Genomic DNA, 24,255 nt, shown 5'->3' on the forward strand with positions numbered 1-24,255 from the left:
GTGTTAGCCCACAGTCCTTCTCTTGGTCTTTTAAACTCTTGGTGGTGAGCTATGTAAAAGGTACATTTGATCAGGTTTGCATTGAGGTTTTAATCAGCCTGTCATTTATAATAGCATATGATGGCATGTTTTTAGGAATAAGACATTTTTTTAATTTTACTGCAAAGTCTTGGGCCTTGATAGTTTATTTAATTTATTTATTTCATTTTTCAGGTATCCTCATCATTTTATTTTTATTGAAGTATTGTTGATATACAATATTATATGTTACAGGTGTACAGTATAGTGATTCACAATTTTTACAGGTTATACTCCATTTATAGATATTATAAAATATTGGCTATATTCCCTGTGTTGTACAACATCTCCCTGTAGCTTATTTTATACCCAGTAGTTTGTACCTCTTACTCCCCTACCTGTATCTTGCCCCTCCCCCTTCCCTCTCCCCACTGATAACCACTAGTTTGTTCTCTGTGTCTGTGAGTCTGCTTCTTTTTGGTTATATTCACTAGTTTGTTGTAGTTTTTAGATTCCACATATAAGTGATCTCATACAGTATTTGTCCTTCTCTGTCTGACTGATTTCACTTAGCATAATTGGGCCTTGATATTTTAAAGTTACAGGGTCCTCAGTGGAACTTTATGTGGAGATCAACCAGCAAAATTATATTATCTTTGAGAATAAAACTCTTTCCTATTTTGGATCATAGATGAACGAAGATCAGAAGTGTCCTCAGCTCTCCTTGTTCTCACAAGTCAGGTGGCAGGAAGTACAGCAAACCATTTGATCCTCTCACCTCGAGAGCCTTAGGAAAGGAAAGGGAGAGTTTTGCAAACTCTCCTGTAGGATTCCTGCCTGGGCTCCTTCAACCTTACAGGCTTAGGAGAAGCAAAGGAGAGGATGGGAAAGGATGAAGGAGGGGATAATGAAGGGGCAGGGCAGACAAGGTAGCAAAGGCTAAGCTGATGGCCCTCAACAGAGTCACTCTAAGAGTATGTGTTTCTTGCTCTGCCCCAGACATGGCCTCCCTGCTCCAAAAAGTCAGTTCATTTTTCTGTGCCTCAGTTTCTTTTGAGGATACAATCATTTATACCTGCTTATCAATAATTCATAATAAAAATAAACTGAAAAGACCTAAGAATACTATTTATATGTCATGAGCTGTCATGGTTATTACTTCATCTCAATAAATAGTTGTTTTATTGGTATATGAATTTTATTGTAACAGTTATAATGATATATATATATATATATATATATGTAACAAAAAAATGAACTTGAATCTGTAGTGACTGACAGGCCCATTCACCCATTTAGTTGAGGCCATAGCTGTAAAATAAAATGATCAGTTCACTTAGGAAGGTTTTTTTTTGTATTTTAATCATTTGTTAAAATTAATTAATTAATTAATTGGCTTGTTGGGTCTTCAGTTCTGTGCGAGGGCTTTCTCTAGTTGTGGTGAGTGGGAGCCACTCTTCATCGCGGTGCGCGGGCCTCTCACTGTCATGGCCTCTCTTGTTGCGGAGCACAGGCTCCAGAAGTGCAGGCTCAGTAGCTGTGGCTCACGGGCCCAGTTGCTCTGCGGCATGTGGGATCTTCCCAGACCAGGGCTCGAACCCGTGTCCTCTGCATTGGCAGGCGGATTCTCAACCACTGTGCCACCAGGGAAGCCCTGTATTTTAATCTTATAGGTCAAAATTTCTTGAGGAAATGGAATTATTAGACTCATCTTTCCAACTATGTGATTATTTTAATTAATGGTAAAGCTATTAGTTCTTTATTCAAGAGTTATGGTTTTGCTTTTATTTGTTTTTTTTTCTTCACAGCATTTTAAATTCTGTGCTTTTAACAAAAGATGGACCCATGTGGAATTGCAGAGGAACATTTGTATACTAGTATTGTAGAACAGAAAAGTGAGCTCACCCAGCTAAAGATACAACAGGGCGAACTTATCACAGAAATTAAAATCAGTGAGTACATTCTCTAATTGGACTTCTGTTTACATTTGCATTGGCAATTTAACCATTCCTTTGTTTCAAGGAGGCTCCCTTGGCTCTAACAGAATCTTCTGACTAGTAACCTATAAGATGTTTGTACTTCTACAAGTTCATTTAATTTTCACACTTCCATGCTTGGCACCTTGGACAATTTGCTTAGGTACTGACTCTTGTGACTGGGACAGCCAACATGATTTATACCAAGAATTCATTAGCCCGTGGACCATCACTGCAGACAATACCCAAATTTATTATTATTAAATACCCAGCCCCACATGCAGCCTCTGTGCAGGAGGAGTACCTGTTACTTTCTTCAGGCCATTGGTATAGAAACACCCTCCTCCCTTGTGTCACTGGATTCACCTGTGTATACATGGCCACAAAATTCAACCACAGATCTTTTCCTTCTCTCTGACCCATCTCTTCCTTTCCCTCTCATCTTTCTCATGAATGCTCCCATGAGGGCAATGAGGTTTTATCCCCACAGTCAAAGGAGTCTCTAATTTTGCTCGTGACATCTTGCTGGGATGGTCATTTCAAACTCACGAATGAGTCTTGACTAAACGTGTCTTGACTAAAAGGAAAGCAGAATAAAGTCTAGTGGTGGAATGCATGTGTTTTTGATCACACAGTCTTAAAAGTCCTGTGACTTACTAGCTATAACCTTGGTCAGGTAATGTTATTATTTAAAGCCTTGGTTTCCTCACCTGTAAATTGGCAATAATGTGAGGAAAAAATTAGGTATTAGATAATGGTAGTTACACCCTTAGTGATATGCACTGAATGTGCTTAATTAAATGCTTACCCTTGTGATGATGGTGATGATCATGAAGAAAAAGAAAACAAAATTTACATCAGGGCAGGCCCTACAGGTAATGTTGTGATATTTTACATAATCTCCCCTTTTTTCTTAGTTAACAGAACTCTTAGCAATGCACCTTGCCCAAAGATCACCTTTTTCGGACCCCTTGCCACTTGGTTTGGCCATAAGGCCAAATTCTAGGATAATAGTATGCCAGTAGACAGGTTATAGGGAAATTTTAGGAAGGCTCCTAGAAGGAGGGGAGCATCTATCTTGCTCTTTTACTTTGCTTTAGTTTCTAGTCTGGAACACTGATGAAATGAATGGATCTCCAGCAGCCATCTGAGAGAATGAGGAGAAGGAAGGCATATGTTGAGGATCATGAAGCAGAAAGAGGAAATCTCCAGGCCTACTGACACTGTTATATTGCTCACCTCCGGCCTTGTCCATGAGAGAGAAATAAATATCTATTGTATTGAAACCCCTGTTATTCTGGTAGTTTTGATACTGCAAATGAACTTCAGCCTTAATTATACAGATTTTGCTTTTGAAAGTTAAGGATGGTGTATTCTTGGAAGGGATGTTCATTTTCAGAGCGCTATGGTGGGGTGAGGAATTCAGATGGGAAAATCCAAAAGGAGGCTAAATTTCTTTTCATGAGAAAGAGAATATGGGAAAGGTCTGGCGGAAAAGAGGTAATGAGGAAAGGATGCCTGTTGAGAGAGTTTAAATGTAATGAGAGTTTTGCTAGTTCCTGAAGAGGGATTTTGCAGAGATGAGAGAGAAAAGACAACTAGTGGCAGGGAGGAACTTGGTTGATAGCACTGAGATGTTTTAAGAGCTTTAAAAATGTTTCTCAATAGCAATTCTGTTTGCTTCCCACCCCCAACCATCTTCGGTCCATTAACAACGTCTTTGTAACGTGCTGTGTAATTGGATTTATTTGTGCACCTCTGTATGCATGTGTATGTGTGTGTGTATGCATGTGTGTGAAAGTTGGGGGGTTCTGCTTCAAGAGGGTACAGATCAAGAAAAGGAGCTGTTTACAGTGTTTCTTTCATGGGATTATTGGTAATAAAGGTCTAGGTAATAAATCGGACAAGTTACTGTTTTGGGGGAAAGTTTTCTGTGAAATTGGAGGGTTCTTAAAAGTTGGGACTGATTTAAAAGCTCAATTCTTCTAAGATCAATACCCCAGGACTTCGTTACTCTGGGCAGGTTTTGGTGACAAACTATGTTTTAACAATAGCTCTAAGATCCTTAAATAGATACACGAGTTTCAATCTTTCTCTATTCCCAAACTCATGAAAGTCATTGCCACGTCTCTCTCAAGTGCTTTAGGGGAAGTCAAAAATGAATACACTACACCCTCAAGGGGGAGACAGATTTGTTGGAAATCCCACAAATTTTAGATAAATATTTTGCTCTTTGGCAAAAAGCCATACCTGTGAGACCGTAGATTTGTTCGATAATCTTGATATCACCTGAAAGAACAAACAAACAAAGTTGTAACAATCATTTACACCTTCTCGGTGGTTTGGGACTGAGTGAAATGGAGGCAGGGAAAGAGATGAAAGTTCAGAGGCTGTGGGGGGGAGATGGGCCACCTGCATGGGCCAGAGAAGAGGAAATACCTCCTGAGAGATGCTGGGAGCATCTCCCACACCTCACCCTCTAGGAGCTCTACTGACCAGAGTGTGTAATAAAGAAAAGGGAGCAGCAAATTGACTGTCTAGTACAGGACACCACACCCAGGAAATAGAGGTCAAAATAGTATACTCATTGGATACATTTTCCATCTTGATGCTTTATTTGCTCTCTTTTTGTTTTCCATCTCCCTTATTCCTCTTTCTTGCCCTTTTGCTAAATTATCTTATCTTCCATGATTTTTCTCTCCGGCTCTGTGAAAAAAAGAAATCGTGGAGGCGTTTCTTATTTAATCTCATTTCTTTCTATTTATTCACCTCCCCTTTTTCTTTGGATACGGGTGGGGGTGATGAATCCTCTCTGTCCCATTTGTTTTACTCGCTATGATGTTCCCTGTGGACTAGGATTAAGTTCACTGCGGATACTAATTTTCAATTTAAGTGATTTTAAGATCCAATTGATTGTAAAAAAGAAAAAAAATTCTGTCAATCAAATTGTGACATGCCATCAGTTATAAGACTGATCCCAATTTCAGAGATGGTGAAATGTGAAAAACAAATGTGTAACATAGAATCACTTAAGTTCAAAACACATGTTGCCTAAAATCAAACTATGGTACCGTGGAGGAGTATCTTAAAAAACATGCACCTTCCAGGACGTACAAACAAGCTCTGGAAATTATAACATATCCGGGAAATATGCTTCAGGTCTCATCCACATTGTTTTTCGCTCAAATATACTTCTCTCATTTTAAAGTGGTAATAGATGTTATAAATTAACATAATTTTATTCCCATGAAAAAAAAAACTTGCACTTGAAAATGACCTGCCTGGTAAGTGAGACATATTTGGTAATTCTGTCAACCCCCCGCCCCGACTGTTTTTTTTTCTAGATGATTAGGGAAATAGATCTGCTATTATTTATACAAATGCCAGCATCATTATTGCTGTGCAAATATACGTTTCATCAATGTTTAATTTTATCAAAGCAGTCAACCCATTCTACATCTGTTTAGTTGTCTAAATATGCATTGATCAGTAGCACTGAAGACATACGTTTTGCAATAATTCCCTAAATGGTGACAAGTAAAACAGCTGAATAATTAAAAATGTGGAAAATAAAACAAAATTACAATGTCGTTGCTACTGTGGTAGACATAAAAAATGGGTTTTTGAAAAGCTTTTCAGTTACAGCTTGGATGAAAGAAAGAATTGCCCTGGGATTCAGGAAGCCTGAACATCTCCAGGTCAGAGATGCTGTCTAAGGGATAAGAGAAAGGCACTGGCCTTAGCACTTGCTGATTTGGGTGTGACTCCCAACCCCCATGGTTTCCTACTAATATGAGTTCTGTCGAGTTGCTGAACTCCAAGAATGTTTTTCTGTATCAGTGTTTCTCAAACTTGCAGGTTCTGATTCAGGAGGTCTGGGTGGAGCCTGAGACTCCGCATTCCAATGACGTCCCAGGTAATACGGACCTTGCTGTCCCGTGAGGTACACTTTGAGTAGTGAGATCTTATAACCAACGTCATTGTTATTATCATCCTATCAGCTGTCAATTCACTAAGTATTCACTGTGATCAGCCCCCCGGTAAATGCTCCCCAGCCATGACATCCAGTAATTTTCATTACAAATCCTATGAGGTGAGTGTCCATTATGTAGCCAGCACTACGGTGATAGGCTCTCTGAATAAATCATTTAATTCACATATGGTATTAATCACATGTGTTTTATTTTATTAAAAAAATGTTTTTTAAATCACAGAAAACTCAGATTTAAAAACACTCAGCCTACATGGAATAAGTTCACTTAGCAGTTGCTGTGGCTCATTTCACTTATAAGAGGCAAATATTTTTAAAGTACTCAACAGCAACAGTGAAAGCCCTCTCTCACCCTGATAGGAATGGATTTGTTATAGTTCTGCTAAATAGAATTAACCATCCTTGGAAAGATTTCAATCCAGTACTGAATTGTTTATGAAATGCCCTGTTATCTATTGTAATGTATTGTAAGTAGTCGAATTCTGTATATACTGCTATTTTCTGTGTCTGTTCATTGTTGTGAGCTTATGTATGTTAGTGAAATAAATTTTCGGCTTTCATGTGGTTTCCTTAACATTTATAAATATACGTATTAAGATATTTTCCCCCTCTTGCAGGAGAATAACAAACTTGGTGATGTTTTCCTTTCTGATGCAACCCCAAAACCCTAGCTGTTCTGAAAAGGTTGGTGCATGCTGTTAAGGTAGAATGAAATTACTCTTTTCATCTCTGAAGCGAAACACCCCTCTGCCATTCCCCTTCAAAACCACAGGTTTTTACTTGATATTCACAACTTTTGCACCACCATCAGTCAGTAATTTTCCAGGTGCCTATAGTTTTAGACATTATAGAACTTAAATACTGAGTCAAGAAGATTGATAAAGTATAAAACATTTTCTGCTTAGCCACATTTGTAGGCAAGCATTTTCAGTGCCTATGTTCTGAGGAAGTCCATTATATCACGTGTATTTTAAAAAGAATACTCTGATAGATGCATTCTGTTGACTGATACTTCAGGCTAATCCAGATTCTGCCAAGTGTAGAGAATATTAGTTTAATGGAAACCCAGCATTTTCAAGCTAGAAGTGACCCTAAAGAGTCTCTGCTACAATGGTTTGTACACCTGGCAGACAATAGGATGCTTTGAGAAGTGTTCCTTTAAAAAATCAGGTTACAGAGTACCAGTTCCAATGAATCTCTTTCAGTTGGTGATGGGTGTGGGTCTCAGGTCTCCAGGTCAGGTTTGAAACCACTGAATTAGTCCAACTCCCTAACTAGAGATGTGGAAACAGTGGCCCAGGAAGATGAGATGACTTGCCCAATTCATGCAACAAGTTAGTGGCAAAACTTTTTCCCCAGAAGCCGTGCCTCCTGACTCTCAGTGTACCTTCCATAGAATCATGAGTTTTCTCAGATACCTCTTCCAATGGTTAATGCTGTTTCTTGGGCTGAAAGAAAAAATGCCTGACATACTATGGCATTTAATCTGGTTTGATGGTTGTCACAAATCTGACCCCCCAAACTCATGAGGCTAAGTTACCCAAACACTTTGTAAACCTTTTCTGAGTCACAGATCTTTCAGGAAATCGGATGAATTCTAGGCATTCTTTCCCCAGCGGGGAGAAACATGGATACAGCCTTTGGATAGAAAATATTTATTGTTCCAGCCACTAGAAGACTCAACGGTTTTGAAAGTTTTGAGGAAGGCACCTTTCCCATTTTGAATCCCTCCTACAGGGAGTTTTTATACCTTTTAGATAATAAGAAGAACTGTTGGTGATCTCTAATGGGAATAATTAGGAAAAAAAGAAAGACTGAAGTCATAGAGGTTGGGAAGATAAAAGGGAAGTAAGTCAGACACAAGAGCAGGAAATGAGGTCGCTGCAATAAAGTTTTGAGAGAGATCAAGAAGGGCAAGGGTCAACCCGTTCACATCTTGGGATTGTGCCCTTCATTCCATAAGGATGGAAGAAGCCCAATGCGGGCAGAAGGGCTGAGGACACCCCCTGACACAAAGTTATGACCAGAAGTAAGGCATCGTAACCTTGAAGACTGGGAAAGAAACATTCTCAGCTTTGGTGCATTGGTTTTAAAAGTTTTTGTGTAGCTGTTCTTCTCCTTTTCCCCCATCCTAACCACCTACATTACTCTATCACTCTGTGAGTCCAGTGGGAACTTGAGAGAGAGGACTTTTTTTGGTTTGTTTTTTAGATTTAATGTTCTTAATTGTATTGCTTTTGGCTGAGACTTTACATCTCTCAATAACATGTTATACCCTACTATTTCTTTTTCTTTAAAAAAACTTTTAATCTTATATTGGAGTACAGGTGATTAACAATGTGGTGTTAGTTTCAGGTGTACAGCAAGTGATTCAGTTATACATATACATGTATCTATTCTTTTTCAAACTCTTTTCCTATTTAGGTTGTTACATAATATTGAGCAGAGTTCCCTGTGCTATACAGTAGGTCCTTGTGGGTTATCTATTTTAAATACAGCACTGTGTACATGTCAATCCCATAATCCCTAACTATCCCCCCCTCCCTTCTACCCTGGTAACCATAAGTTCGTGAGACAGGACTCTTAAATTGGAAAAATACTGCTCACTGGTATCGAGGACCAGAGAGGAAAAATGGTCTCTTAGTCCTCATATAATTTGCTGCCAAAAAAAGCAAAACAAATCCACAATTCTTTTAACTGTGTAAAGAAGGTCCCAAGTTTTACTATTGAGCTTGAATTGCAAATGGAAATCAAATATACTAAAATTAATAGTCATTTTAGATGTGACACGTGCCATTGCGTTCTTGAATGTTGTCTCTTTTATTGAATGAAGACCCTTTTACAGGAGCTTTCATAGGCTCATACCTGATCTTGGCCATTCAACTCATTTTTCCCCTTAAGTTCTTAAATTTCCCGATAGTAAATTATCCTGATACTAGAATTTTTCTTTACTATTTTTATTGGGGTATAATTGCTTTACAATGGTTAGTTTCTGCTTTATAACACAGTGAATCAGCTATACGTATACATATATCCCCATATCTCTTCCCTCTTGCATCTCCCTCCCTCCCACTCTCCCTATCCCACCCCACTAGGTGGTCACAAAGCACCGAGCTGATCTCCCTGTGCTATGTGGCTGCTTCCCACTAGCTATTTATTTCACGTTTGGTAGTGTATATATGTCCATGCCACTCTCTCACTTCGTCCCAGCTTAATCTTCCCTGATATTAGAATTTTTATGAATTCTTTTAGTTGGGAAGGGAGCTCTTTGATTTCTTTTATCTATTCCCTCCACCCATTAAAATCCCTCTGCGTTCTGAGAGATGGCGGGGTGTGAGGCCCCGCCTTGCACGGGAGGCTAAAAGGCCACCTCTAGAAGGAACGTGAGTGGTTTCTCAGCAGCGATGAGGCATTACCAACAACTTCTCCTTACTCTCAAGCTCTTTTCAAGAGGCCGAACCACTAAGAAATTGACCACTGTGAGGCAGGAAGGAAGCAAAGATGAGTGGAACCCACCACAAAGACCCAGGACTCCTAACAGTAACCCAGGGGGCCAGTGGCCCAAGGAAGGTAGGAAATCTATTTCCATTGTCTACTTGGCCCACAGGTAGGATTTATAAGCCCCTGTGTGGTCTGCAAATGACCTCTCAACTATAGAATCTCATAAGACACGAAAGTGCCCTGGTGAGAATGTTATCTGCAGCTGATTGCTCAATGGGGAGATGAGATGTGAATTACAAGGCTCTTCTCTCCGACTGATTCATGACATTCTCTGCCTTGTTAATAATGCCACACTGATTAAGTCACAGAGCAGATTGAAGGAGCGTGCGTCCCCGTTCAGAAACAGGGATTATCACGGATTTTATCTTGTTCACGGGACAGCAATATTACCAGCACTGGTGGTTGTTTGGGATAAAGAGAATATGAATGAAGGGTACTTGCAAATAACCCCATAATTCTCATAGTTAAAATGTCCACTCTTACAAAAATCATAAATAATTGTCAAATCTGCAGGTCTAATTTCCTCATCTGCTTCTTTCTCTTGCAGACTCAAGCGGAGGGAACAACAAGCAGTGAATGACACCCATGGCAGGTGGCAGATGGGAGGGATTAGAAACCTCTGGAGAAAGGATAGGCTTTGAATAGGGAGCATTCGTCTTCAACTTAACATGTCTGAGAGGTCACCACCACCTAATCTAAAGAAGAGATTTTAGAGGCTGGTCTGAATCCCTAAGTGGGTAATACAGTTTCTATTATGTTTTCTTTGCTTGTTCTGTAATTTAGACACAGAAATGAGATTTTAATGAAAAGACTAATGATTTTGACATTTCCCAATTTCACCCGGGGCCCTGAGGTCAAGACAAACTATTAGACTTGGAGAATTCTCTTCCCCTGGGTAATTGCTATTGCTCCTGGTGTGGGAAATATGTCAAGTAAGTGAGTCTTGAATTTAGTGCTTACTGATGTCCAGAGCTAGAGAATCAGCTCCTACGGTGTAGGAAGCAGCACAAAAACTCTTCACTGATGAAAGGTCTGTGTGTGGGGAATGGGATCCATTTAGGAGGTAGTATAGCAGGGGGGTTAAGAGCTGGAATTGCCCTAGTCTTGTCACTTATTAGCTATGTAACCTTGGGAAGCATATTAATTGTAATAGAATAAGTAATGCTTAGGTAACAAATAATGTGCTAAATTTCAATGGCTTAACACAAATGAATTTTGTGTCTCACTCTTTCTCTCAAAAATGATGCTAATAACTAAACTTGTAAGGATTAAATGAAATACGTACCTGTAAACTGAACCAATCTTGGAGACCAGACTGGCCACATCTGATGTAGTGTCACATTAACAGAAATGTAGCACAGCAACCAAAAGTAATTAAAAAATAGTTCTAATCTTTTGGTCCACATCTTTCAAGAACCTTAGAGGCAATACGGTGATACACCACAGGAAGACTTTTGTAAAATGACCCCTCCTTTTCTCTTCCATTAGTGATAACGATAGTGCCTCTCCAAATTCTCTCACTGAAACTCTCCCCGTGGGTCCCTTCTGTTCTCTTCTGCTTCCCTCTGGCCATCGTGTCCGGCATTCCTGCCAGAGGTGGCCGCTAGGTGGTGCCATGCTTTCCAGGCCTCTCGTTTCTCCAAGGAAAGAAGGCATTTGGAGCCTGCTGGGAAATGTACATCTCTTATCACTTCAACTTAATGATCCACAAGGAATTCTCACCTAGAGTTTATGGTGAAAAAAGTTCTCACATTGTTGCATTTGGAAAGCATTTGGTCCAGTGTCTGGCATAAAGCTAATTCCTGTTAATAAGTGGTAATTGTATTATTATTGATACATTGGTTATGAAGAAGACTTTTCTTTGAATTGAGCTGGTGAGGAATAGGGCATTATTCCTCAGAATATGAATTTGAATTGAGCTGGTGAGGAATAGGGCATTATTCCTAGGGCATTATTCCTCAGTGATGCAGAGTTAAACATTCACACAGCTGGGTTTGTCCAACTTAAAAACTAACATATATATATATATTATATACACACATGTATAGCACTTCTTAACAAGGAGGCCATTAAACTTCTTAAGCACAAGTTTCCCCCAAATTGTATATATTGTCAATGTCTTATTGACTATATTCACACCTGTGGAAAATTTGAAAATGCATCATTTTACTCAAGTGAAGCAGATAATTGGGTTGAGAGAGAAACGAATAGAATGTCAAGCTATTACTTTTTATAAAGTATTCCACCCACTACTGTGCAAAGAAAAGTATGTATGTTTTTGCGGCATGGGATGACAGCCCTTCTAAACACAATTTTAACTTCCTTTCTTTGAATTCAAATGTATGAATTACAAGACTTTGGAATTAAAAGAAAACCCAAAGGAGTCCCTTAATATTTATGTAAAAACTTGGAAACATGGGATGATTTTGAGGGAGAGAGTTATTTACGAATATGTAGTTCATATTATCCTAGAAAGAAAAGGGAAGGAAATACACACTATTGTGTGAAGAAAACTAACTAGAAATCTCTCAGCAATGACACACACTTTTAAAGATTTCAGGCTTAAGGAGCTATGCACCAAATCAGTGATTTGGGAGTTCAGCAGGGTAATCAGTGCTAGAAGAATTTACACAGTTTAAACTCATTATGTGGAGCCCCCCCCCCCAATGACCAGCTTCTGATTAGGGTACAATGGCTCCTGGTTAGCCTGTAAAACCCGCTACTATGTAGTTGTAAGGAAACACAATAGCTGGTTTCATAAGATTTTCAGGATACACGCTGAGTACTCTGGTTCCAAACCAGGTTGGTGAACAAAGATGCTGAATTTGGAGTGAGAAGTTTTTGCATCACAATTCCCGACGGCACTTCTAAACTTAATGCGAAATGCCTGATTTGCTGCCTAGGAAGACCATTGTCAACTCTATACTGTAACAGAAAAGTTGAACAGCCCTGTCTGTAGAAGACAGTGTTTGAACCAGCAAACTGAAATGAACTACTTTGTGTACTTGAACCATAGTGCCTTGGGCAAGCTCACTCAGCTTCAGAAAATAAGAAGAGGTCTATAGAGGACCACAATAGTGAGGTCATAGGCAGCTTCTACACGACCAAACGCATACATTTTTTTGGCATTCATTTTTTAATGAAAGAAATCTTTGAAACTTAAGCAAGATGAATATTGTTCATCACAGCATTCACACCTTTAGCAAACACTCAACAATTTCTAGGTGAGGAAGAAAGTCTCGCAGTTAGTAGATGTGAGGCCAAGATTCTAAAGTTAGGGTTTTCCTCCTGCACTGTTGGTGGGAATGTAAATTGGTGCAGTCACTATGGAGAAGAGTTTGGATGTTCCTTAAAAAACTAAAACTAGAGCTATCATATGATCCAGCAATCCCACTCCTGGGCATATATCCAGAGAAAATAATGATTCGAAAAAATACATGCACCCCAGTGTTCCTTGCAGCACTATTTACAATAGCCAGGATGTGGAAGCAACCTAAATTTCCATTGACAGATGAATGGATAAAGAAGGTGTGGTACATATATACAATGGAATATTACTCAGCCATAAAAAAGAACGAAATAATGCCATTTGCAGCGACATGGATGGACCTAGAGATTGTCATACTGAGTGAAGCAAGTTAGACAGAGAAAGACAAACATCGTATGATATCGCTTATATGTGGAATCTAAAAAAAATGGTAAAAATGAATTTATTTACAAAACAGAAATAAGAGTCATAGGTGTAGAAAACAAACTTATGGTTACCAAAGGGGAAAGGTGGTGGAGGGATAAATTGGGAGATTGGGATTGACACATACACACTACTATATATAAAACAGATAACTAATAAAGACCTACTGTATAGCACAGGGAACTCTACTCAATACCCTGTAATGACCTATATGGGAAAAGAATCTAAAAAAGAGTAGATATATGTATATGTATAACTGATTCACTTTGCTGTGCAGCAGAAACTAACACAACATTGTAAATCAACTATCCTCCAATAAAAATTAATTTAAAAAATAAAGTTAGGGTTTTGTTGCACAAAGGTGATGTGTGGAGCAAAATAAGGAAGGTATATTGACATTACACATAGACTAAAAACAAGTCTTCGTGAGAATTCACAATGGACTTCCAAGGCACTGAAATTTCGGAAGAAATGTGTCTGGTTTGGCATTTTGATCCCCCAGTGGTGCTCTAGGAAGTTCCCAGATCAAAAATTGTCATTGATTAAAAAAATGCCTGATCATATTTTAAAAATATGTCGTTCCTTTCTCTGAGTCTCTTTTCTAATAACATTCTCACCCAGAGCATGCTTCCTGTGGGGGAAATCACTCTCCAGTTATACAGTAGTGGGCATTTTCGATTTCTTTTCTTATGAAAATTTATATTTTGAGACTGAGCTTTCATCAGAGGATAGACTTTTCCTCAAGCTTTAAATATCATCAGTGAGGGGACTTCCCTGGTGGCACAGCGATTAAGACTCCACACTCCCAATGCAGGGGGCCTGGATTCTATCCCTGGTCAGGGAACTAGATCCCACATGCATGCCACAACCAAGATCCTGCACGTGGCAACGAAGATCCCACGTGCCACAACTAAGACCCGATGCAGCCAAATAAATAAATATTTTTAAAAGTTCTATAAAAAAATAAACATTGAGGAATTTAGGGGAGAGGTTCATGGGGAAAGGGGAGGCAAGGAGCTCTTTCTTGAAATTATATTATGTGGACCAGCTTGAAGAGTTATCACATGGCAACCTAGTTACAAAGAGACCATTTCAAATTTGGGGGAAAATCACAGTGATATCCATTGAGGAACTCCTCTTCATAAAAATGTGAACAGTGAGTAAGGCAGATCCATTTAGAATGGGCAGAACTTCTTATAGTGGGGTCTTTCTGAATTCACAGAACTATCTAACTGTTACTTACAGATTCGTACAAAGACATCATTCTTTTTGTTACACACAGGAAACGTATCCATAGAATACTCTTCAGAACAAACTTTCTCCCCTAAGTTTTTCTTTTTCTTTTTTTTTTTCTGGCCGTGTGGCTTGCAGGATCTTAGTTCCACGACCAGGGGTTGAACCCAGGCCCACGTGTGTGAAAGCGTGGAGTCCTAACCACTGGACCACCAGGGAATTCCCTCCCCCAAGTTTTAAGACAATTATTTCTATGATTGCAGAATATGCACAAGTGAGTCTATGGGAAGGATGAGGCTTTCATAGCTATTTACACAAATTTGTGCAAGCCAATTCTGCCCCTTCAGGTTTCCCATCTCCCGTGTCAAACTGTGCTTGTCAGGTTGTTTCTTTGGGGGTTGCAAGAAATTGGACATGTTGGTTCTTTGAAGGAACAATTCTGCCCTTAGTTGGACTGTGAAGGCACACCACCTTTAGGGAATAAAGATGCTTCCAAAATAAGGTCATTTGGAGTCTCACCGAGGGAGTCCTATTTTCCCCATAAATTTCCATTAGATCATCAGGAGGTGTAACTTCTACTCGGCACTGGCCCTAAATTATTGTTGTTGAGACTCTGTTCCTCCTCTCACTCTTCCCTTTCTGTTAATTCACTCAGAATTTCTAAACGAACACTGACTTTTACTTGGGGATGTCCCATTAAAGTGACCTTGTGGTAACTTATTTAGAAGAACCAAAGAAATATTTTAAGGTATGTCACCTATAAATTGGCACTTGCCATCCTCCTCTACAAGGATCAAATCATGAGCCACTGCAGCTGCTGACCTTCAACACCCCCTGAAAGGAGACCAGGGTGGAGATCGGGAAGGAGGCACTCGGTGCTCTGGGAAAAACTGGCAGAGCAGGTCTTCCAGGTAGTTAGATATTTTCAGAAGACAATTTTATGAGCCCAATTCTTGCATCTCCTCGTACCTAGAAAAGCACTAAAATCCTTCATGGTGATGTCCACTCCTCGTAAGTAGCAGTAACCTTCATGAGACTAACAGAAACCTTCTGCAAAAAATATGTGCTTGATTGCATGTACTCCCCCTTCACCAGAATCACATCTATACTGACCTTCCCCCCTACCTCTCTGGAGCAGTTTCTCAGAGCTCTCTGAAATGCTGTCTCCTGGGCTATAGGCCTCATTTTGCCCCAAATAAAACTTAACTCACAACTCTCACGTTGTGCATTTTTTTTTCAGTCGACAGTTACGAATACCCTTTGATTTATCGATGAATTTGGTAGATTCATACTCTTACATGCCAGGCTTCCTTAAAATGATGGCTCACTCATCTATCCAGCAAGCTGCCTTCATTTTCCACTCCTCACATTTTCCTCAAAATACTAAGCGATGTCACGTGTGCCAATTCTGTCTTTTCTGAAGAACAAATTCTGATTTAAAGGCAAAATAAAAACACTGTAGTAAACTAAAACACACACAGAGCAGAAGCACAGTTTAGTTTGGTTACATACCTTTCTCAGTGTTTGAAAGCTTTCTTAAACTGGAGTTAAAAAATAATGGAAAAATAACGTTCGAAGGGCCTGTGGCTCGGACGCGTTGGTTGTTCACGAGTTGCATCCTCGTAGACGCACAGCTTGATGAGGTTTCCCAGACTGCTTGCACTTAGGTAGACCCATATGACTGGCTGTGCCAGTGGCATGTGAGCAGAGATCTAGGTCTGGCCCCTGAGTGGTGCAAACGAAGCCTCTGCATCCTCTCTCTCTCAGCTGGTTGGCTGTTGAGGTACCAAGTCTCCAGTGGAGGACTCTGAGTTCCAGAGGATGCTGAGACCTCAAGGATAATGGTGCCACCAAACAGAGGAAGCCTGGATCCCTGAGTTGCCCTGGGAAAAGCCACCACCTGCCCACCACCTGTACATTGTGATGTGAATGACACATGCCCTGTAGGTCTTATTCTACGTACTGTATCAGATCACGGAGACTTGGGGATGTTTGTTACAGCATTCAGCCTGACCCAACTGATACAGTTTCTTCGAGATCACCCAGGCCAGAGATGAGGGACTGGAGGAAAGCACTGAAGGAAAGCCACTTTACTCCAAGCCACTCAACTTGTATGTGTACTGACTCTATTACCTACCATTCACCACTCTTTTTGACAGAAGCCTGTTTTGGTAATTCTGGTATTTTCCCATATATGATGCTAACACTCTGTACCATCAAGAAAAACGGGTGACTAATAGCCTCAAAGGAAAAATGTAAACTGTATAACCTAGAATATAAATACACTTCGTTAGCACTAGTCAGACTTGGGGCTATTTATGAATGCTGGCAAAATGCGGTGACACAGATCGGTCACCATGTGCTCTGCTTAATCTTCAGGGTGGAAAATATAAGTGGGATTACCACATCACAAAAGCCTAGCAACTTGCAGATGTTCATCTCAGAATTTTCCTGAATCATTTTCCTCAGTGACGTGGAAACCAAATCCTTTAAGTCCCAATTCATTTGACAGAAATGCATCTCCCTGTGTCCCTCCACCCGCATCGAGTTATTATTACTGCATGCTGGCCTTCCAGTTCGTAATTTCAAGGCACTTCCATCTTCCCCCTAACTTGGCATCTTGTTTACTTCATATTTCTAACTATTTGGCTACTGTTAACTCTAGTCGAAGCTGCCGCTCTTCTGGCATTGCAGATTGCTGGGTTTAAACGGTGTGTTTATGGATGCCTTGAATCTGAGGAAACCGGAGGCCTCCAGGTCTGCCTGATGTGTAAGCAGACTGTGTCCGCCATATGCTTTCCTCTCTGCGGTCTCCGTCCTGTTGGGGAACTTCACAAGAAAAGCACTGTAAAGATGTTTACCATGGGATTTTGTAATTTGCTTTTAATTTTAAGTTAATTTCCACTGACTTAGCTCACTTACAACAGCTTTAATCAGACCACCCACTGACTCCGTACTGTAACAGTTGAATCTGGGTTGGGGATTACAGGGATGTATCCGTGGGGCTAGTGTGAAGAAATGTCGCACAGCCCCAAGGATGAGCTGTGAAACATGATCAGACTGGCATAGCCCAAACGGTGAAATAGTTACTGCAGTAAAATATTCAAGGTTATTCTAACAAGTTCCAGGAGATCAAATTCTTGAACAACAACAACAAAAAAACCCAGAGTAAAGTTACGTTTTTAAAAAGTCCTAACCTGTCCACAGGAAGAGTATTTGTAGGCTGATTGAGAATTGTGAACAAAACTCTAAATTTACAATATTGCTTCTTTCACTTATACTCTCAATCCCTCTGCATAATTATATGAACGTGTGCAAGTATGTGTGTACTTTCAGGAAGTGCTGAGTATGTGTAATTTGCTGGCAAATGTGATATATTCACACACCAAAGATTTTTAAAAATTCAACTAATAAGAAGGCTTCCAACTTCTTTCAAGGATGAAACAGTCTGGAAAGAAACTGAAATGTCATTTTGTACCTTTGAAATGATGATGGAGTAGAGATTTTACAAGTTTACCCTTGAACATGGAGCAAGGGAAGAATAAAGCAGAATTATATGCATAGCAGACTGAAAAGCATACTTGAACGGGAAGAAATTCTCCCAGAGCTAGTCCATGAACGCAGGGTTCTTTAATAAATGGATGGATTTATGAGCAAATAAAAGCACAAACATTAGTGGAGAGCAGAAATCGAATGGCCGGACTATAGTCGTTCTTTTGTCTTACTTGTCTTCTTGTTAATGAGAAATCTTTCTTAAAATACTGAGGCACAGTGGGTTTTTGATAACACATGACAAGTAATAGCATTAGGGTTAAGAAGATTAAAGTGAATGTTTTTCTGGAAATTCAGTATAGCTTCTGCTGTAAGTCAAAATGCCTGAAGGAGAACATCCCCTTTTAGGAGAATTATGTGCTGATTTGTGGCACAGTGCTTTAGTGGACAAATGTCCTAGGCTGGGATTCAGAATACCAGAGTTTAACTTGATTTTATACTGTTTGATTCTTTTTTTTTTTTTTTTTTGCGGTATGCGGGCCTCTCACTGTTGTGGCCTCTCCCGTTGCGGAGCACAGGCTCCGGACGCGCAGGCTCAGCGGCCATGGCTCACGGGCCCAGCCGCTCCGCGGCATGTGGGATCTTCCCGGACCGGGGCACGAACCCGTGTCCCCTGCATCGGCAGGCGGACTCTCAACCACTGCGCCACCAGGGAAGCTCCTATACTGTTTGATTCTTTCATTGATTTTGTAATCTCAGGCAGCATGCTACTTGGATGCCCAGTTCCTTCATCTCCAAAGTAGAAATGAAAATCCAAACTCTCAGGGGCGATGCAAAGATGGCAAATTAAATAAAATAAGGTATTGTAAACAAATTGCCTTGCTCATAATACATACGTAGTAACCATTAGTATCTTTTCCCTGTCAGTAGATGTGCTGCTAAATCTTCCGTTGACAAGAGAAATTAAAACCTGATGAGATATATTTTGATCTTTTGATGCAATCTTATTTGAAACACATGTTTTCATTTGGTTGATGGGAGATTTTATCCAAAAATGAAAGTCCTCTTTGTACAGAGGGAATATTCTAACTCATTTAGGTCTATAAGATGGGAATTTTAGTTATGTGAGTAAATTTCTTTTTCCCCCTCTCTTTAAGCCACTTGTCATCAAAAGAAAAACTGAGTTTTATCAGATGGTACACTAGGTCCCTTCCAGTTCTAACATTCTATTATTTCATGGATATGGAAATGTGTATATATACGAAGGAATGAATTAAATTCCAATAAGTATTAATCAAGCATGTACTTCATGCAGGCAATTTCGCGAGGAAAAGGATTACAAAGATGAATAAAATGTAGTTCCTGCTCTCAAGGAAGTTACATGTATACAACTGAGTTCTCCACTTACAACTTGGTTGAATTCTTATGATTCATTTTTCAAAAAGTTTCTCATTAAAGTATAACCTACAGAAAAAAGGGCACAAATCAAAGCGTTACTGCCTGATGAATTATCAAAAAGTTCTGTGGTTCATGTTTTACTTATACATTTGGCATGTGAAGCTCATTTTCCCATGGAAACGTATTTCCTGTGAATGCTCCGTTAGCCTACGATACAGCTGGCATTTAGTGCTCAGAGGAATGAGGGACAGAGCGAGAATTTCTACCTTGCGGTACGCGGGCCTCTCACTGTTGTGGCCTCTCCCGTTGCGGAGCACGGGCTCCGGACGCGCAGGCTCAGCGGCCATGGCTCACGGGCCCAGCCGCGCCGCGGCATATGGGATCTTCCCGGACCGGGGCACGAACCCGCGTCCCCTGCATCGGCAGGCGGACTCTCAACCACTGCGCCACCAGGGAAGCCCTCTAACTTTGTTTTGATGGATAAACTTACACTACGTTTCAGCTGGGTTTTGGAGTCAGGTGGTTTGGGACTGAAATTGTAGCTCCTGATTTCCCTTGCTTACTTGCTGGGGGATGCTGGATCAGGTTTTTACCTATCTTATCCTTAACTAGTCTTCTTGTCTAGTACATGAATTTAACAACCTATCTCCACGATTGTTGTGGGAATAAAAATGTTAATGTCTGTAAAGTGCTTCGCATACAGTTTGGTTCCTAGGAGCCATGATAGCATCAGCAGCATCAACATCATCTTTATTTCACAGAGCCTTTGTCAGGAGGGCAGGGCTCTGTTATCCCAACCTACAGACCTTGAAGAGGGTGAGCTCTGGACCCCTAAGACGTAAACAGCCATGGAGAACGCAGTGTGGAATGGAGACCTGGGTCCCTCCAAGTGGGGCTGGGTTGAGAATTCCTGGTGGATGTAGCCTAGGTAGTTTTTCATTCTCAAGGAATGCACACAGGTTGAGGTGTGCATGTGTGTACATATGTAGATTTGATACCTTTTATTTCAGGCTATCTGCTGTTCTCTGCAGGGTAGAAGTAACCAGGGAGGTAGAGAATGAAAGACATTTTTTGTCTTGTTGATGGGATGGCAGGTGGCCTTTTTATCCTCTGACTTTCCCAACCCAGCTAACCCCCATCTCCCTCCAAGGAGCTTAAAAATCAAACTGTTCACGGTTCAACTTGCAAACACAAGCTGAAATCCCCAGATGTCATGGAAATGTGGCTGAGCTCTTTGCAGGGTATGCTTCTTGCTATTTGATTGACAGAAGGCTACACAGAAGAGAATACAGAGGAGATGAAACATGAGCCCATTTAGAGATGATTAAATCTTTGTGTGTTCTTGATTTTATCTTTAATATATATTTAAATGGAATTTGGTTTCTAAGAAAATGTTGCTGAGTTATAATTGTACAACTTACAGTGACGTGATGACCCACAATTCACACACAATCACTAGCTTTGCTTCATTTGTCCAACTACTTCTGAGTACCCCCCTCCCCTTTTCTGGATCTTGTCTCTTAACTCTTCAGCCGACTGGGTTGTCATGGAAACCACTGTGGTTTCTACCACAGTGTGATCTCTCCTCATCCTTGACCCTCTCCCCTCACCACACACACACACACACACACACACACACACACACACACACACACATACACACACAAAGTGATAAAATCTGAGTGGGCACTTAAGCTGAACCCACTCAGTCTTTCCACAGGAATCTAAAATCAACTAAGAGAGTTAAGCTTAATCTGTTGCCCCCTGGAATTGAGAAGCTGCTATCTGTCACCATTTCCTGCTATTTGGATGAGGAAAGAAAGATGGCAAGTCTACTAAATAAGAATGGAGAGAAAATAGAATAAGAAATGAAGCTTGAGAGCCTGATTGTAAGAATTCCTGAGATCCAGGTGTGCATGTGGGTCTGTGTGTGTTATATGTGTGTGTGTGTGTATTTTATTTAATCATGTAAGATACTTGGAATCCTTATAATAAATCTCTGCTTTTAGTTCTCTATTTGAGTTGGATTTTTTTCTTTCTTTCTTTTCTTTCTTTCTTTCTTTCAGTCAAAAGCAACAGAAATTTATTTCTCACAGTTCTGGAGGCTGGGAAGTCCAAGATCAAGGCACTGGAAGATTCTGTATCTGGCAAGGGCCCACTTCCTGGTTTATACATGGGTGTCCTCTCACCATGTCCTCACATGGCAGGGGACTCAGGGAGTTCTCAGGGTCTATTTCATAAGGGCACAAATCCCATTCATGGGGGCTCCATCCTCATGACTTAATCACCCCCAAGAGCCCCCACCTCCTAATACCATCACATTCAGGGTTAGGTTTCAACATATGAACTTCGGGGAGGGGAACACAAACATTCAGTCCACAGCACTTGGCTTCTGTGATCCTGCTGCCTTGTTTGCATTTTAGAGTTTAGGTTGATTTTCATTCTGGTTTCAGTTTTCAGATCACTTTGTTTATTATTTTTGCCACTGATTTATAAGCTTTATTGAAATGAAAAATACAAATTGTTGTTCATTTAGTGTCTTAAATAGGTGAGTTAAACCAATAATAATTTAATTTGTTTTTAAAACTGCGTTTCTGTTTTGATTTGCAATAGTTTCTGAAGATATAATTAACGTACAATAAATGCACACATCTTAAGTGAACAGCTTGATGAATTACTTCTCTAGGATCCAGCAGTTTCATTCCTAGGTATTTACTCAAGAAAAATGAAAGTATATGTCCACAAAAGTTCATAGATAAGAATGTTTAAAGCAACCTTATTCATAAGAATCCCAAACTGGAAACAACAGAATCCATCAACAGGAGAATGGATTTGAAAATCATATATCAATATAATGGAATATTTAGCAATAAAAAAGAACTTTTGATATACTCAACAACATGGATAGATCTCAAAAACATTAGGTTAAGCAAAAGAAGCCAGCTTCAAAAGGGTACATATTGAATGATTCCATTTTTATGACACCGAAATACTGGCAAAACGAATCCATGTCGATAGAAATCAGATAGTGGGGGTTGGAAGATTGACTGGGAGCAGGCATGATGGAACTTTCTGGGGGAATGGACATGTTCTATTTCTCGTTTCTGGTGGTAAGTTACACGGGCGTATACGATTGAGTTGGATTTCTGTTGCCTACAGTAGATGTCCTCCTTCTAAATTGCCCCCAAGTTTACCAGGCTTCTCAGGCTGGCCCTTTTGCCAATGCCCCACACTAACTGTCCTAAAGTAAAAATTTTAAAAACAATCAGTCTGTCTTTTGAGAAGGGGTGAGGGTAACCTCTTTCTTTTGCTTTGCAGAGTTTGGAAGTTATAAAGCCTTCGTCTCTCTGAAGCTGGGGCCCAAGCAGGAGAAACAAAACTTCAGGGGTAGAGGGGAGTGTAAACTTAGAATCCAGTCCTCCCTAAAATCTTCCTTAAGGGACAAAAGGTGGGGACAAGACTGATATAGTAGAGGGAATGAAGCAGTAAGCACAGCAACCACTAAGAAGAGAAGAGGAAAATGAGGGTCACTGTGCTGCAGCCAGAGCAAGTAGGACGGGTCGACATATGCAAGAAATTCAACAGCAATCTTCACTTACTCAGTGCCACAAGCATGAACACAATACTAGGCTCTGAGAACACTGAAACACGATCTCTTCCTTCAAGGTACTATGTTTGCCACAACTTCTGAATCCACTGGAAAACACCTGTATGAGTGTTTCAGAAAATAAAATATACACTGGATGCAGGTAAAGTTTCCAGGCCATTACTTACTGAGCTTTTCCCAGCATACCTGACACTATCTTAAGCACCATAAAAGTGTAGGGTAGGTAAAACCGTTCACCACAAGATACTTCAAGGAAGGGGGTTTGCTCCCTAAGGGAGAGTATTTTAAAATACACAACCAGCAAAACACTTGTTGAGCCTGGGATGGCAGGGAAAGCTGACATGGTAAAATGCCATGTGAGTCCTTCAATATGCAATTTTCTAAGAACAATTATCTCAGAAAGGTGCAGAATTAATTATGTTCTCTTATTACACAAGACTGTGTTAGCAGATGCACACCTACACACAGGCTACTCTTGAAGAGCTAAGTATCTGGGCTGTCAGATATGATTTTTAAAATTATTACTATTCAGTAAATCATTTTCAAGAAAATTGCTTCCAGGCAGCCCAATCTTATTTGAGACTGAAATGGGGACTAAATTTAAACCAAGTCCCTCCTTTGGAAATCACTCTCTTTTCACTATAATCTTGAAAAAAATTGTAATATAGTCACATAGGAAGCAAGAGATATTGGAAAATCACAGACTTCACTTGAAAGACCCATTCAGGTTTGTTTTTATCTAAGGGAAGAAGCAAGGAGTCGCACCTCATGGATACAGTACAGCTTAATTATAGAAGAAATTGTCTAGTGCCAAGAGGTTCAAGTGAACATAACTCAAATAGGGCCTGGGAATCAGATGCTTTTTCCAATGACATTTGCATTTGAGATAGGGCTGCCTTCTGAAAACATAAAACTGGAGATAGGGCTGCCTTCTGGAAACATAAAACTGAAAACATAAAACTGAAAACATAAAGATTCACCTTTGCATATTAAAGACTTATGGTCCATACCCAAATAGAAATATAAATTCATATTCAGATTCCACTGAGGCTAATGCTGATTAAGAAATATGAGACATGCTTGACCATCATATATACTACAGACCTTATACCTAGTTACCTAAGTTTACCACTTAGGGCAACAGACCTGTGTATTACATTCTGATCAAATATTTTATAACCATAGATAAGCTGCTCTACCAGACCCTGGAGTTTTCCACGTGCTCGCTTCATCCAAAAAATTTGTGGCCTCATGCCCTGGGCAATAAAAGTGAGGTGAATAACTTCAGTTCAGAATTCAGTTCAGAATTATTTGATGTTTAAAAGTTCTCTACTTTCTGGGGGTATTA

The 24,255-nt window shown here is 40.0% G+C and overlaps 1 protein-coding gene across 1 annotated transcript in view; it reads right to left on the reverse strand.

The window, feature by feature from the left end:
* KCNH8 (potassium voltage-gated channel subfamily H member 8) overlaps positions 1-24,255 on the reverse strand; it is a gene marked incomplete at its 3' end in the record, with an annotated part of 385,548 nt that overhangs the window by 33,243 nt on the left and 328,050 nt on the right. The window contains exon 12 of the mRNA XM_079921784.1: positions 4,245-4,283. Within this exon, the coding sequence (XP_079777910.1) occupies positions 4,245-4,283 (39 nt within the window). The remainder of the gene's footprint in view (positions 1-4,244; positions 4,284-24,255) is intronic.

The sequence above is a fragment of the Stenella coeruleoalba genome (assembly GCF_951394435.1).
Source record: "Stenella coeruleoalba genome assembly, chromosome: 5".
Lineage (NCBI taxonomy): Eukaryota > Metazoa > Chordata > Mammalia > Artiodactyla > Delphinidae > Stenella > Stenella coeruleoalba.